We start from the raw sequence: 16,947 nt of genomic DNA, 5'->3' as shown, positions 1-16,947 counted from the left end.
TGAGGAAGCCATTTTAGAATGAGCAGAAGCCAAACCCAGGAAGTGATGTGAAACTGTCAAGAGGAAGGGTCTTGTGATGTCAGCCTCATCCTTAATTGTTCCTCACCTTCTTGCTAGTGCAGACATTCTCTCAGTGGAACAACTCCCTCAAGCAATCTAGACAGAGACAGCAAGAGCTTTAGGGGATACCTAACTGGGAAAGAACTTTAAATGCTTGTAATGTAATTGCATCTTATTGGTTAGGCTTATCAAAAGCAGGATGGGACAAGTTAAACGAACAATAGGTAGCCCTACTAATATTGCTTTTTCACCCTGATGTTTTGCAGAAAAAAAGCCTTTTTTTGGTAAGAGATGACTTTACTGTTCCAGGATTTTGGTATCGGTTAAGTAATAGACCAATCCCTGTCTCTGTACTTGTAATTCATGCATCTGTTTTTCCTAATATATCCTTCCTTCCAAGCTGAATTCTGCTTGAGTTCTTGATACCTGCTGGCAAATTCCCAGTTTGGCGAATTCTCTTAATCTGTGTGGGCATATAAAACTCGTGCAATGCGAGTCTCAAATAAAAAGCGTGCGTGCATCTAGAAGAAAACTGCAAACATGTGTTGCAGTGGTAAATATTATACATTCAGAGTAGAATCATGTCGTCCTGGCTGTCAGAATTTAGACACAACAGGAACTATACAATGAAAGAAGGAATTTACCATGGTTTAACGTACTTACAAATACCTGGAAAAATAAAAAGCAATTTGAGAAAGATGGCAAATTTGAAACACTTCATGACTGCAATAAGGCTAAACCTAGCAAGCTATAGAAAAAGAACTATCTTGCTTACAGTGACAGAACTATCTTGCTTACAGTGAGAGTGGGGGATTAAATTTGGAGAATGTGCTGCATTGGTAAAATTGATAGTTAAATTAACAGGAATTTAACTAAGTTTAGGAAAGAATGGCTCCTTTACATACCATATAGCTCAAAGCAAGGCAAAGTTAGATATCTGAAATACAGTTTTTGGATTGAAACAGAAACCAGCAACAATTATGGTAATGGATGGTTATGGAATAATTATGGATGGAAACTAATCAAGGAGAGAACCAACTTTAGAACTAAGGAGAAATTTCCTGTCAGTTAGAACAATTAATCAGTGGAACAACTTGCTACTGTGAATTCTCCAACACTGGACATTTTAAAGAAGAGCTTGGACAACCATTTGTCTGAAATGATATAGGGCTTCCTGTATGAGCAGGGGGTTGGACTAGAAGACCTCGAAGGTTCCTTCCAACCCTGTTTTTCTGTTTATTCTGTTAGTTGCTACTGTTCCATGTAAAGTTGAAACATCTAAGCGATGACCTGTGGTTGGGGATATAAATGGAAGGGAAGGAAAAAATATAATCCTTTCTTTCTTACTTTCAATGAGGTCATCTTTGGGTTTTGTTTTGTTTTGTTATTTTTGGCATCATCATCATCATCATCCCTTTTTCTATCTTCTTCACATTCCAGTATTTGCTTTTTAAATACTTTTGGTATTTCAACACTTCAAAAATAAGGCCATTTTAAAAATACAATGGTACTTTACTAAGCTGGTCCAGGAGATGTTGGTGGTAGGGAATGATCTTGCCTTAGATCCCTGTTCTGTGGATTGCCTCATATCATCCCCTTGCTGCTGCTTTTACACAAAATGGCTGGCGAAGGTTATTCATCAGCACAGGATGCAGTATCATCAGTACTTTAATAATATTCAGTTTAACAACTCTGCCCCTGGAGAAGGCAAGATTCTATTCCAGAGTTTACAGATTAAGCCATTTGGATTGGATTAGAGAATTCAGCTCAGTCCAGTCAAGATCCAATGGGCTTGGGGTTTATTTATTTGTTTGTTTGTTGATCATGTATTAGGTAACAAATATAAGTATAAACATTATTATTAATACATGAAATGGATACGAATAAAAGGGAACATTAGGACAGGGACAGTAGGCACGTTGGTGTGCTTATGCATGCCCCTTACATACCTCTTAGGAATGGGGTGAGCTCAACAGTAGACAGTCTGAGGTTAAAGTTTTTGGGGTTTGGGGAAGAAAGCACAGAGTTAGGTAGTGTATTCTAGGCATTGACCACTCTGTTGCTGAAGTTGTATTTCCTGCAATCGAGTTTGGGGCGGTTTACCTTGAGTTTGTATCTATTGTGTGCTCGTGTATTGTTGTGGTTGAAGTTGAAGTAGTATTGATAGATACCCCAGATATCATAACAGAAGCCCTCCCCTGTTCAGATGTATTGCATAATCAAGGGATCCTCCTTGATTCTCAACTGCTGAAGTGATAGATAGTGACAGAGGTCTTCTGAGAAAGTCCCAAGTTGCACTAATTCCTGGATTTTCGATTTACTCATGACAATCATTTATTGTCTAGGCTACTGAATTTGCTTTTCAAGGGGTTGCCCTAGAAAACAATTTAGAAGCTACAATTAGTCCAGAGTCCAGATACAGGGGTGATTGTAAGATTATCTCAATGTGCCCACTTAACTCCATTACCTTGAGAACTGCACTGGCTCCCTGTTGGCTTCTGGGTACAATTTATGTATACTGTAAACTCTGTATGGCATAATACTAGGTTATTTATGGGACTGCCTCTCCCCAGTGGTATCTGTCTGGTGCACAAACTCTAACAAGGTGGGCACACTTTGGGTACCTTCAATGAAACAATGTAGGCATCTGCCCAGGGGCCAACCTTGTTGGTCTTCAGAAAGGCTGGTTACTTCCTTGGGCAGTGGGCCAGGATGAGTAGAGTTTCCATCTGGGAACATGAGTGTGGTCCCTGATTACATCTTAACAATTATCTGGCTTTAAATTGGCTCTATTTGATTTGGTCTTCTTTGGCTTGCTATAAGACACTCTACCAAGTTGAGCAGTGATGGCCAAATCTGGCCTTAGGTTCTGCCTCCATACTGTATACTCTCTCCAATCCGAGTCAGAAGAACCTGGAAAAATGGCTTACATTTACTTTTATAGCTAGCACAAAAAATAACTTCAAAATAAAAATTGATTGGTTTAGAAATAATCACCTGTCCGGTTACATCATAAGAATCACAGCATCCAATAGCATGTGAGCATAGCCATAGAAAACAGCATTGGGTTTTTTTAAAATAAAAGTAAAAGAAACATTTGCAAAAAAAAAAAAAAAAGTCAGAACAGATAAGAGTATGGTACATTGACAGTACTTCCCAACGCTGGGCTTGAATTCTTGCGTTGTTCATTAGCTGAAAATGCAACTATTTTATTTACAATGTAATGAATACTTCTCTGCCAGTCGTAGTTCCTAAAAAAAACGAATTTTTTTACATTCTGTTTAAAGATTAAAGTTTAATACTGTTTAAAAAAAAAGCAAATTTAAAATACATGAAAATCCATGTAAGTTAGACAGTGCAACAGTACTACAAAAGCCACATTGCAAACATTACACAGTCCATCCTACATGGCCATCAGCAGCCATATAATTCTGTTAATGAATAAAACATGGAATTTCAAGTTAATCACCCAGGCATAAAGTCATGTGTCTCCAAGTTGCGTTCAGTCTGCCCTAGACAAGCATAGTAACAAATATCTTTGCATCATACATTGTTCCAATCTATTATTTCTTTCCCACTAAACTTGAACCCAGTGAATTTTCCGACTGGATAGAGAATGAAGCTCAATCTGCTCAGTGGACTACTGGTTAATATGTCAACTACTCATCTTCGCTTTCTTTGAAGCTCACCAATACCTGCCATAACCAACAGGGAGGAAGCATCTGGAAAGGGAAGTTTGTTGGAGGTGTGAAAGAATGTTTAAAAAGAATGGGAAATTGGGGAGTATGGACCTTAACAGGAACCAACGGTTCCAAACTGAGCGATCTGCCGAGCTTCAAGGACACCAGTTCTGGGAAAAGAATTTACACTGGCACCTGAGGCACCAAGTTCCCAAAACATCAGAACGAGACCTGCCAAGCCCCTGAATTTTGATCACATGACTGTGGGGCCCCTGAAATAGTCAAAAGTCACTTTTTTTCCCCCAGGACCTTTATAACTTTGAATGGTGTTTAAAAAATGGTTGTAAGTTGAGAATTACCTGTAGCTGCCATCAAAGAGTTTGGATACAGGAGTCATATCCAAAATTTCAGTTAGGCCAATCTGCTGGTCTTCGTTCATAAGACCAGAGTGACAGCCATTATATTCCACTTCGCCTTTAGACAAAAAGAGAATCATTGAAAGTCTAAAACGAAACTGAAGTCAAAAATATTAGCTTCAACAATTTTCTTATTGAAAAAGAAAATGTCAACCAAATACTGTTTCTCCCACTGTTCCTACTGAAACATCAAATATGCAAATTTTAAATTTTAAATTTTTCAAGATTCCCTCTCTCTCCCCCCCCCCCTCTCTCTCCCTCTCCCTCCCTCTCTCAGTAAAATTTGGATAGGAAGAATATTCTTTCTTGATTGTCTAGAACAATCAAGTACCACGTGAATGCTAGAAGGACATGCGATGCAAATTCTTCCTTTTGTGCAGTTCTTGTGAAATAAGAGCACTGGAGTTTCACCACTGAGGTAAATGAGGACCTAAAAACATTACACCTGACCAAAAAAAAAACATCATAAAAAAGCAAAGCCTTCAAAATTCTTGTGAAGCGGCTCTCTGAAGTGTGTGTACAAGTTTCAGTTTTTTTTCCTTCCCAAGAAGTAGGAAATACGAAATGAAAAGCCTTCTTTAACTGCTATTAAATTGTGTTCAATCCAAACAACGTTTTGTCATCATCGTAACAGGCTAAACCAGCCACAAGGACATTTGTGTCTGTCTTCCTATCGGATTGAAATGGCTATCGTGCAATTAAAGGAAGGGCACCCCTGTTTTAATTAACAGCACTGTGAAATATTCAGCATTTTGAACCTGTTCCAGCCTGCCTGCCTCTTATCACTGAATTACTGCCCTAATGTGTTTTTTTGCTGAAGGATGGATTTCACAAAAGGGCTCCTGGATGCTGTTCTGGCATTTTGAGCTCTCTTGTCAGCTCTTGTGAACAGAGATCTTCACTGTCTTCAGTGCCTCTGACATGACTGATATGCACCATTTCTTGACTAGTCTGCCTCAGCAGATTTAAGAGGCCACGTTTGGCCTAGAATTGATGAGTGAACTTTTTTTGATTAACTTAATGATAGAGATGTCGGATGACACCAGAGCTGTCTTCTTAGCACTTACTTCAGGTTATTCAGGCATGTTAGATATCAAACACCCTGCCTCTTAATAGACTTGCCTTCTGAATTATTCAGTAATTATTCAGTTAAAATTATTTGGGAGAAGTGAAGACTTCCCCCTGCCTCCCTTCCTGGCTTGTGTGGAAGCCTGAAAGCATATGGGTTGGTTTAATGAATAGCAGAGAGATAGTATTGGGCTTGACTGAGATCTGAAGCAATTCTTCTGAATCATTTTTGAAATATATACAGCTTTAATATTGTACTTTTTTTTACATGTGTATTTACTGTATATCTATCTACATTTATAGGGTTAGGAAATCCCAGAGTCCCTGGCAGGTTCCACAAAACCAGTACAGGTAATCCTCCTACTCAGAGGTGGTATTCAGCAGGTTCTGACCAATTCTGGAGAACCGGTAGTGGAAATTTTGAGTAGTTCAGAGAACCGGTAAATACCACCTCTGAGTGGAGATTTTACACTATCCTTCCCTGCCACGCCCACCAAACCATGCCCACAGAACCGGTAGTAAAAAGATTTGAATCCCACCACTGCTCCTACTTTTAACCATTTATTTAGTGACCATTCAAAGTTGCAATGGCATTGAAAAAGTGACTTATGACCATTTTTCAATCTCATGATCGTTGCAGCATCCCCATGGTAAAAAATTGGATGATTGGCAACTGGCATGTATTTAGGAGGGTTGCAGTGTCCCGGGGTTATGTAATCAAACTTTTACGACCTTCTGATAAGCAATGGGGCAGCCAGATTCACTTAACAACTCTGTTCCCAACTTAATACCTGCATTGATTCACTTAACAACTGTGGCAAGAAAGGTCATAAAATAGGGCAAAGCTCACTTAATAACTGTCTTGTTTAGCAATATATAAATTTTATTGAGAGTTTTGCAGCGATAATTCAGTGCCAGAAAAATAAACACAGATGGCTGATGCTTCACTTAACATCTTTATAAACATAAGTAGATTTTACAAACCAGTTGTAGATTTCTCCAACATGGAGCTAACTCAAACAGAAACATGTTGCAAGTTCAGAGCAGAGCTCCAGTCTTCAGCAAGCAAGTTAGTTTCATCTTCAATAGACAGACTCAGAGCTCAACATAGCTGCAGAATTGCAGAGCTTAATATATAGGCTACTTAAAGCCTAGGCTACTTTTAGTTTCAGTTTCCAACCTAGGCTAATTCTAGTTTCAGTTTCCAAAACAGTCCTCATTGGCTGATTTAGTTGCTATGCCTATTCATTGGCTGACCTTGTTACCAAGCTCTATTCCAGTTCATGAATATACTCTGACAAATACCTGTATCTAGCAAAACTTCCTCTCTACTAGAGGAATGGAATAAGAACAGTATCTATTCTTAGGCTTTACCTCTTCCCCAAATCTCCACAGGTCTTGTTGCAATGGTACGATTCAAATTTTTTTACTACCGGTTTGATGGGCGTGGCTTTATGGGCATGGCAGGGGAAGGATACTGCAAAATCTCCATTCCCACCCCACTCCTGGGGGAAGGTTACTGCAAAATCTACTACTATTGTCTACTATTGACCTCACCCCTTTCCTAAGAGGCCTACCATCCCTGTCCTATTGTTTCTTTTATTTTTCTTATATGTACCCATTTCATCTATTCATAACTATGTATATACTTATACCTATTATCTTCTAAGCGATTGACAAATCAAAATAAATAAATAAAAATAAATAAATAAAATCCCCATTCCCTGCCCACCCCACTAACCTGCTTTGCAGCTCCGTTCTCCTGTGCAGGGCAACAAAAGGAGACCCAGCCAATCAGCTGGGACTCGGGAGGCAGAGAATAGATGGGGGTGGGGCCAGTCAGAGATGGTATTTGCCAGTTCTCCAAACTACTCAAAATTTCCACTACCAGAACCTGCTGAATAACACATCAGTCGTGTTGCCATGATGGCTCCAAGTCTTCAACATCTCCAGAGCCTTTTTGTTGCCCTAAAATGCATTTTGTGCCTTTCCTTTCTCTTATCAGAGTAAATAAAGAAAGGGGAAATGGTTTAATTCATCATACAACACACTGTAAGAATTGGGAATGATGGAGACAGGTGCTATGTTCTGTAGGTGATAGGATTACTTTACTTTTGTAATAATTGTGTGATGGCTAAGCTGTTCCTGATGAGTGAATAATTAACCCAAGGATCTCTGTCTTGAAAGGTGGTTGTCTATGAATACTTCTGGGAAGACCATGCCAAGCAGCCCCAAACCTCCTGCAGCGGCATCCACCCTCAAGATGAAATATTGAAACTTGCAGGAAACTCAAGAGGCATCACCATTCATGTAATGATATATACAGTTCATCTTGGGGGTTTCCAAGAACTGTACAGGCACTTCCTTAGACTGCCCGGTGGGGCTATTGTTGAGGTAAGCACAAGCAGCCTCGTTTCATACAGTGGAATTTTAATTGAAAAAAAAATGTTTGCAAAGATGGACTGATCCAAAAACCCTTCGATGCCTGAAAAAAAAAACACGGTTGGTCCTCCAACCTATCAAGCTGAAGGCAGGTAGTCCTTGACGTTGCTTAGTAACCATTTGAAGTTAGGATGGATCTCACCAGGGGTACTTAGGACCCAGTTCCAAAGTTCCGACAGCCACCTCCCCCTTGTGGTCACATGACTGCACATAGGGAACTTGGCAACTAACCTATATTTTTACAGCCATTTGCAGTGACTCGTGGTCACAGGACCTCATTTTATGACTTTTTTTCCCCCGCAAAAAATCACATTTACCTTTGGGTTTTGAAAAAGACAATCGGTTTGCTTAAGGACTGCAATGTTCACCTAATGGCCACCATTTAAAAAAGTTTGCAAAATTGTCACTTGACAACCTGCTTTATGACTGTCCCAACTTATGACTGTAATGAGCAAGCTCCAGGACTAACTGTAGTAGTCTCAGCAAGGCACAATCTCTTGTATTCCAGACATTTTTTTTTTAAAAAAAGGTAGAAACAAAATAAATAATTAATCGTTTTCTCTGCCTTTATAATAAATCAAATCTTGTCTCTGAGGCAACGGCAACCAATCTTGTCTCTGAGGCAACATACTAATGTTAAGTCTTGCCTCTTCCCTTTCTTTAGGGCAGGGAAACTTCTGGAAACCCAGAGAGACGTGAAAGAGTGAAACAAAAACTAGAATCAAAACTTTCAAACTATCCAGGTCCTTGGATTCCAATAATCGATTCCTTAATCGCTTGCGTAGACATTTGTAGATACTGGCTCAGGAGTTATCTTGAAACAACTCTTGTATTTTTAAATCAGAACTAGGAAATACACAAACTGACAAATGCCAAACTCAGTTTTATTACATATTCTGCTTATCTCACTCTAAGAGGGCACTTGCCATTCTAGGTCAGCCATAATTCCCAGATTTTCAGCTATTTTTTTAAAAAAGCTTGTCTTTAACTCTTTCTTCCAAGAAATAGACACAATGTACAGTAATTCCCTCCACTATTTTGCATGCCTTTTTTTTTTTTGACAACAAAAGAATAGAGCTATGTAAAGCATTTCATATTAATATGTCTAAAAAGGCCCTGTTTTGATTTCAAAATGGATTGTTCCAATTTGTGTTGGAAGTCTCCTGAACTTGAAGTGGGGACTTCTCAGCTTGGAGCCCTTCTAGAATAATTCAGTTCTTGAGCAGTTCTATTGGGAATTTTTTTGACAAATCAGAACAGCTACATCGAACTTAAAAACATTCCAAAAGAAAAAAACAATTGACACACAACTATGAACAAAGAAAGCTGGAGAACGATTTTTATTTTCCCTAGTAGAAACTATTTATTGGCCCCATAAAAGCAATTACATAAACCAGGCTTCTGGTGCCACTACGATTGCATAGTGGCAATCGGGTTTGCAATGTTTTCAGCTTAGGGTTTGTTTGTTTTTTAAGAGAGCTATTTTTCTGCCATTTTATTATGGAAGACTATATGTCACAGAGAAGAGAATTGATTGAAAGACTATGAGTTATATCAGCACCCGAAGACTAGTTTGGTAGGTTATCCATTGGTGCAGGGAGAACTGTATAATCCAATTTCTTGGCCAGATTAAATGTAGTGGGAGGGATTTAAAATTTAATTGCAGTAGAAATATAGTGGATTAAAACTTGTGATGTACAGTAAATAACACCAGTGCTTTAAAAGGCTGCAATTTTTCTCTTCATTGTTTTCCAATGAGGGGGCCTGTTCCAGTCTTTTGGAAGTGCTGGATATAGTTTTCTGTAATAATATTCTGCGGTGAAAATATCTCAGTATCTTGCCTTACGTAAAAAGCAGCAGATTCTGGACTGGAGGCTGGGTGATGTAGCATTGCATATTTTGAGAAAGCCATGGAAAGTTTTGCATTAGTTTTATATCTTTCAAAATGTCATCATTTCTTTGACTGACCAGGAAAGCTCCATCATCATCTGGATTAAGTATTTCGTGGGGGATTATTTGCCTTTAACAACTTGAATCAACAGAAACTTCTCCTAAATGGAGATCCTTTTCTCTTTTTTCCCCTATTGGAGGAAGGGAGGTTACTAGTTTATTACTTTGCAAAACCATTTACATCCATCCATATGCTGTGAATGAAGCTCCAGCTCTTTCCTCTGTCTTGAAAAGTGAATAAACTCATCAAGGGCTTATTTTGAATGCAAGATCAGATACAGTATGCTGAGTGACACTTAAAAAGAATGAAATGGTAATAGTAGCTGATTTTCTGAAACAGTTTTGACACTAATGCTAAATTATAGCTTGGATTCATCCAGCATTTTTACCTTTATAGGGTAAGGCTTTTTACATATTTAACATAATTCTAGGAAAGATATACTGGCATTTTGTATCAAGATGGGTATACTATAACCAAAGGGCACATCTATTCCTCAGCAGAACACTTTCTTCAATGTTATTGCCATTTGGTGTCATTTTCTAACAAATATAAAATACGATTGGTAAACAAACTAGATTTAGGATTTAAGCTGACAGCTGTTCCTTCAGAAGCAATATTTAGACATTTAATCTCAGGAGCAATGAATATTTTGTGTCTGTTTGAGAAAAACTGCTTTTATCAAATGAAGAGCTATTTGTTTTTCTTCCCTGGAATAATAGCATGTAAAACAGTTCTCAGTTAAGGTACTTGTTTACAGCTACTGATGATTTTTGAAAAATAAGATCATTACCTAATATTTTATTTTGGGGGGGGGGGGACCTCAGCAACTTCACGCTGTTAAGTTTTGAAGCTCAGTGTTTAGAATTGAAGATCTGTTTCTGATTAAACTAAATGCTTGGTGAGAAACTGTTTCACTGAAATTGGGCACATATAAAGCGAGCTTGGTTTTGTCAATAATGTGCTCAGATGCAGTAGATCAGTGGTTTCAGGCCCATAGATGAAACATCACTAGTTCGTGAATTTTAAAAGAAGCATGAAGACTTCCAATAGATTCAAAATCAGTGAGTAATAAAAATGATTAGATAACCTCTCATGTAACTAATTCAATTGCAGCTGAACTGCTGAAAAATTCCCAAAGAGGAATTCCAATTCCAAGCTAAAGTTGCAAGTATCAGTGAAAACTGGTACATATAGTTCAAGAATTCTGACTGTAAGGTAGAAAAGAAGACAGAAAATCTTCCATTCTTTGAGAAGCATTATCCTAATATTTTCAATACACTACACAAATACAGAATCACAATAACAGAATAACAGAATTGGAGGGGACTTTGTATGTCTTCTAGTCCAACCTCCTGCTCAAGCAATAGATGCAATAGACACAATCTACATAGACTTCTGTAAAGCCACTGTACATGACAAACTACTCTTAAAACTAAAATCTTATGTTATCTCTGGACAACTGCATAACTGGATAGAGGCATCAAACAAGCAACAAATGGTCAAAATTGGGAGCGTCCTATCAAATTCTGTACCTGTCAACAGTGGTGTCCCCCAAGGCAATGTTCTAGGACCAACTCTCTTCATACTCTACATAAATGACCTCTGTGATCATATGTGATCATATCAAGAGCAACTGCGTTCTCTACGCTGATGATGTAAAGCTATTCAACACCACAGACAATACTGCTACCCTTCAAACATTCTGTATCAGAATGGTCAAATAAATGGCAACTTCAAATCTCAACAAATACATGCTCTGTCTTACATATTGGCAAAAAAAATCAGAAAATAAAATACAAGCTGAATAGTCAAGACCTTGTTGATGATCCAAACTCTGTCAAGGACCTTGGAGTACTCATCTCTAATGATAGAGCCCACTGTAACTACATAGCCAAAAAGGCATTAAGAGTTGTTAACCTAATCCTACATAGCTTTTTCTCTGGTAATATCACACTACTAACTAAAGCATACAAAACATTTGCTAGACCAATACTTGAATACCGCTCATCAGTCTGGAACCCACATTACGTACCTGATATTAACACAGTTGAGAAAGTCCAGAAATATTTCACAAGAAGAGTTCTCCACTCCTCTACTTGTTGCAGAATACCTTACGCCACCAGACTTGAAATTCTAGACCTAGAAAACCTAGAACTACTCCATCTTCGGTCCAATCTAAGTATAGTATATAAAATCATACATTGCAATGTCCTACCTGTCAATGAATACTTCAGCTTCAACCATAACAATACAAGAGCACACAATAGATACAGACCCATGGTTAACCACACCAAACTTGATTGCAGGAAATACGACTTCAGCAACAGAGTGGTTAATGTCTGGAATACTCTACCTGACTCTGTGGTTTCTTCCTCACACCTCAAAAACTTTAACCTTAGACTGTCTACTATTGACCTCACCACTTTCCTAAGAGGTCTATAGGGGGCGTGCATAAGTGCACCAATGTGCTACCGTCCCTGTCCTATTGTTTCTTTTTATTTTTATGATATGTATCCATTTCATGTATTCATAACTATGTTTATACTTATACCTGTTATCTTATAACCGCTTGACAAATTAAATAAATAAATAAATAAATAAATAAATAAATAAATAAATAAATAAATAAATAAATAAGAAAGAAAGAGCAGGAAACCCTCAATCAAGCATAAAAGCATGCAATGACATATATAAGCAAAAATGTTATTCTGAACACTCCCCCCCTCCTCCCCCCAAGGACAATTATTGTCAGAGACAATGCAATAGATCAGAAAATGATTGAGTTATCACCATATCTGGAATGTCAATGAAGAGATACAGAAAACTGGGAAAGAGTCACAGATTCTATGCACTAAATTCCTGTGTCTGGAACATTTGATTGGGCTATGCCTGCACCATAATATTGATGTTTTAAACATTTGGTGAAATGAAGATAGGGGGAAGATTGATAGGTGAAAGGAATTGTGGGGAATTCATATGCTACGCTGGCAGACTCTTCTTCCTGCAGACACCATCTCCGTAAGGAAGAGATGCATAGGCCAGGATGGTGGAAGGAGCAGTGTTTGAGGGAGGCAGGAAGAGAAGGAAGAGAAGATGTTGAGAATGTGGGCCAGGTGGACTTACAACTCTATGGGAAGGAAAGAGGCAATGATGCCCACAGACTTTACATTAGTCATTTCAGAAAATCACTCAAGGAACCCTCTGAATTTTATTTCAGCTTGAACCAGGAAGCAGTGAACTTTGGCCAGTCTAGATTGTTAAAAATACAGATTAATTTATGATGGTAAAGTAGCTTCTCTATTGTATCTTATAAGTAACATTATGGATCTTTTTTAAAATGGTTTTGCGTCATTTGAGCAAAGATCCTCGCACAAGCATGAAATTTCAGCTTGCTATGTCTACAGAATAAGTCCTAACTTCTTATAATGAAGGTCAATGAGATAAGCATACACCTATTCTAGAGTAGGAGAGAGAAGAGGAAGGACTAGCCAACATATTACATACTTCAGTGGTGTCAAACTCCTGGCCTGCAAGTCATGTGCATCATGTGCTGGCCACTCCCACACCCAGTTTAGCAAAGGGGGAAAAAGTCACGATGCATCACGTGATGCCACCATGACGATGCGAGTTTGACTTCCATGACTTACTTGGCTTAAGAAAAGAATGCATGGTTTGTTTGTTTTTTTGGCCTTTCATTTGCACCTGGCCCTTAAGTGCAATGCTGTGTTCTAAGCTCCTCAAAATAATAGTTGAGACAAGGGAAAAATACTATACTGCAGAATATTAAATTTCATGTTATTTTATTTACATTTAAGGAGAATTAAATACAATTAATTCTATTGCTCTCCAGCCATGTATTTAATATTTTTTTCCCTTTTTGTCACATTAAACCTGATAGTTGACAACTGTTTTTGAATTTTTCTGGAGCCTACCTTCAAGTCTTTTCACAATGGATACCATCAGATTAGATTTTGTGCCCAATTTCATTCTCCTTCCAAATGTATGCTCTTAATCATGAGTTTAGGCAATATTTTAAGCATATAAATCTTTGTAATTTTCTTTAGCACACATTTTTTTTTAAAAAAAATCATAAAACGTCAAAGATAGTTCCAAAGCAATATTAATTCAATTTACTTAAATGAAAACATAACCTTTCCAAAAAGTACCTTCCAGCTACACAGATTGACAAAATGCATCAATTATAATTTTGCTTACTTTTATAATTATACCGTGAAGTGAACTTTTGGGAGAAGTTGATTAATTATAAAAGGTTACTGCCATTGAGTCATTGTTAGAAACAATGACTTGGCCTTCAATTAATTTAATATGCAGGCTATGTCCAATACCTTAGCATATTTGAGATATACTTATAAGACATGTTACAATTTATTATATGTCAGTTTTTACAAACATTACAAAAGTGATGTTTGTAACAGCACATCTAAACATTGTGCTGGTATCCATTAAACTGGAATATATAGATCAGTCTCAGCATAGTTTAAAACTTCTTTTGAACTCATTAATTTCAATGGAAAATTGATTGTGGAACTTATTTATTTCTTTATTTACAAAGATTTGTATGCCATATAATTGCCACACTTTTGGTGGCTTACAAACTAATATATTGAACTATTTCCATTGAAATCAACACAGCTTCAAAATACTTAAGTTTATTGGTATTAGAATAGAATAGAATAGAATAGAATAGAATAGAATAGAATAGAATAGAATAGAATAGAATAGAATAGAATAGAATAGAATAGAATAGAATAGAATAGAATTCTTTATTGGCTAAGTGTGATTGGACACACAAGGAATTTGTCTTGGTGCAAATACTCTCAATATACATAAAAGAAAAGATACATTTGTCAAGAGTCAAGAATCATAAGGTACAACACTTAATGATAGTCATAGGGTACAATAAGCAATCAAATCATACTAGGAAACAGTCGATATTAATAGTAAGGATACAAGTGACAAAGTTACAGTCATACAGTCACAAGTGGGAGGGGATGGGTGATAAGGAGTGATGAGAAGATTAACAGTAATAGTAGTGCAGACTTTGTAATAGTTGAACAGTGCTGAGGGAATTATTTGTTTAGCAGAGTGATGGCTTTCGGGGAAAAAACTGTTCTTGTTTTCTAGTTGTTCTGGTGTGCAGTGCTCTATAGTATCGTTTTGAAGGAAGGAGCTGAGACAGTTTATGTCCAGGATGTGAGGGGTCTGTAAATATTTTCACAGCCCTCTTTTTGACTCGTGTTCTGTCCATCTTTTCAATATTTAAGATCTGGAACTACAGGATAAAAAAATATAGTCTGAGAGTATAAATTATAAGCCAAAATGATAAACCAATCCATAAACAACTGATCCAAAGTAATACATTTGCATTCCAGCTTCATCAATATATTTCAGAGTTTCTTCACCCCAAGGAAGAAACTCTGAAATGTATTGATGAAGCTGGAATGCAAGGACGAGTGGATTCAGGGATGGGATTCAAATTTTTAACAACCGGTTCTGTGGGTGTGGCTTAGGTGGTGGGCATGGCTTGGTGGTCATGTGACTGAGTGGACATGGCTTGGTGATCATGCGACTGGCTGGGTGTGGCCAACTCAATATCACTCACATCGAGGCACGCATCTCCTCGCCTGGCCTCTCATGACTGTGGGGATGCTGCAACAGTCGTAAGTGTGAAAAATGGTCATAAGTCACTTTTTTCAGTGCCGTTCTAACTTTGAATGGTCACTCCACACAAGCAAAGTACCAGCAAAGGAGGGGAAAAAAACTCCAGAGAAGTTCCTGAGACAGGAAGTCTAGTCCTACCAAGAATGTAATAAGGGTTAATGAGAGGCAGTTTCTGTAAGCAACACCAGACTGTTTCCTTCCTGCCTTCCTTACAGGATTTGGCCAGTAATTTCTTCTAACAACCGGTTCTCTGAACTGCTTAGAATGTTAACAACCGGTTCTAGCGAATAGGTGCGAACTGGTAGAATCCCACCCCTGAGAGGATTGTAGGCAGGTGATCCCAGCCAGCTACTTTAATAACAGTGGTTGTTTGGAGTCCTGCATATTACTCAATTCAGGTGCCCTTTGAATGTGTGGAACTTCAAGAGCCAAAACCTGTAAATAGTTAGGGAAGAAGACTGCTGTGGAGCCTGAAAAATGACATGGATGATGCAGCTTCAGGAGTATTAGATCGGGAAACTTTTGGTTTAGAATCCAAGTGTCCAACCTTGGGAAGTATAAGACCCATGGACTTCAACTCCCAGAATTCCCCATCCAGCAATGCTAGCTGGGGAATTTTGGGAGTCCATGTGTCTTAAACTTCCCAAGGTTGGACATTCTTGGTTTAGAATGTAAAAATTAGATAAGATTTTTTCTCTATTTCTTTAATTTTGGAATGGATTTTTTTTTGAGAATTTGCCATGGCTTGCCCATATCACCAGTAACTTCTTGCTGCTCTTGTCTGGCCACATGAACTGACTGGCCACTTTCATGGGGAGAACTTTCCCATTAGCTTTGTCTTGAGAGCCACATAAACTCCCTTCCCAGTAGGTCTTATAGATCATCATTCATATGTAACATGGCAGTGGATCAATTCACATTTGAGTTGTGAAACTGCAATAGTTTTGTTCAGATCTTCAAGATCTTCACAAACTGAGTCATACATTTTTCCCCGTGAATTTTTTTTCTTTCCTAACTGCCAATTATCCTATGAAAAGAAAAAAGATTGACCTTAAGCAACAGTTTCTATTCTGCTATATTTAATTTTCCCGTGGAAGCAAACATTGGTGTGACCACACTCCCTTCATGCATTTAAGTCTTCAGTTGCGAGTGTATATATTAATTCCATCTCTCTTTGATCTGACATAATATCTCTCTGAAATAGCCCACAGTCAGTCACTCTGAATCTTTTTATTTTCTAGACATTTGGAGATGTCAGTGGAATCAGTTTTGCATGTAATGAAGTCACTGCTGACTTCGAGGAGCACAGAAGTGGAATGGAACCTCTGCTGGAAGCTTCTTCTTCAGGGAAATAAGAAAGAAGATGGGAAGGTATTAGTTCAATGGCTGGAAATGACTAAAACTGTCAAGCAGAATAAGCCTTATAATTAAAAGAGTTCAGCAAAAACAAACAAACCCAACAACCCAAAAAATATTATTCAACCCTCTTCCCCAAACCCTCATTTCTTCATCCTGATTGTTGAGTCATGTTTGGGGATACTAACAGAAGAATTGTTTGCAGAACAATTTGTTTGCTACCTATAAAACAGAAATGGCTGCTTCCGTCTTATGCACGCTTATCTGGGAATAAGTCAATTGATTGCAGTGA

The 16,947-nt window shown here is 37.9% G+C and overlaps 1 protein-coding gene across 1 annotated transcript in view; it reads left to right on the top strand.

The window, feature by feature from the left end:
• Positions 1 to 16,654, top strand: part of LOC113418034 (uncharacterized) — a 195,351-nt gene extending 178,697 nt beyond the window's left edge. Inside the window, exons 17-18 of the mRNA XM_087960075.1 lie at positions 7,412 to 7,618; positions 16,541 to 16,654. Coding sequence (XP_087816201.1) covers positions 7,412 to 7,618; positions 16,541 to 16,654 — 321 coding nt within the window. The remainder of the gene's footprint in view (positions 1 to 7,411; positions 7,619 to 16,540) is intronic.
• Positions 16,655 to 16,947: the final 293 nt, after the last annotated feature.

The sequence above is a fragment of the Notechis scutatus genome, chromosome 3, assembly GCF_049901735.1.
Source record: "Notechis scutatus isolate UNSWTSFEM ecotype Mainland chromosome 3, rNotScu1.2, whole genome shotgun sequence".
Classification (NCBI taxonomy): Eukaryota; Metazoa; Chordata; class Lepidosauria; order Squamata; family Elapidae; genus Notechis; species Notechis scutatus.
Note: the sequence above shows the minus strand (reverse complement) of the source record. Positions and strands in the feature narration are given on the sequence as shown.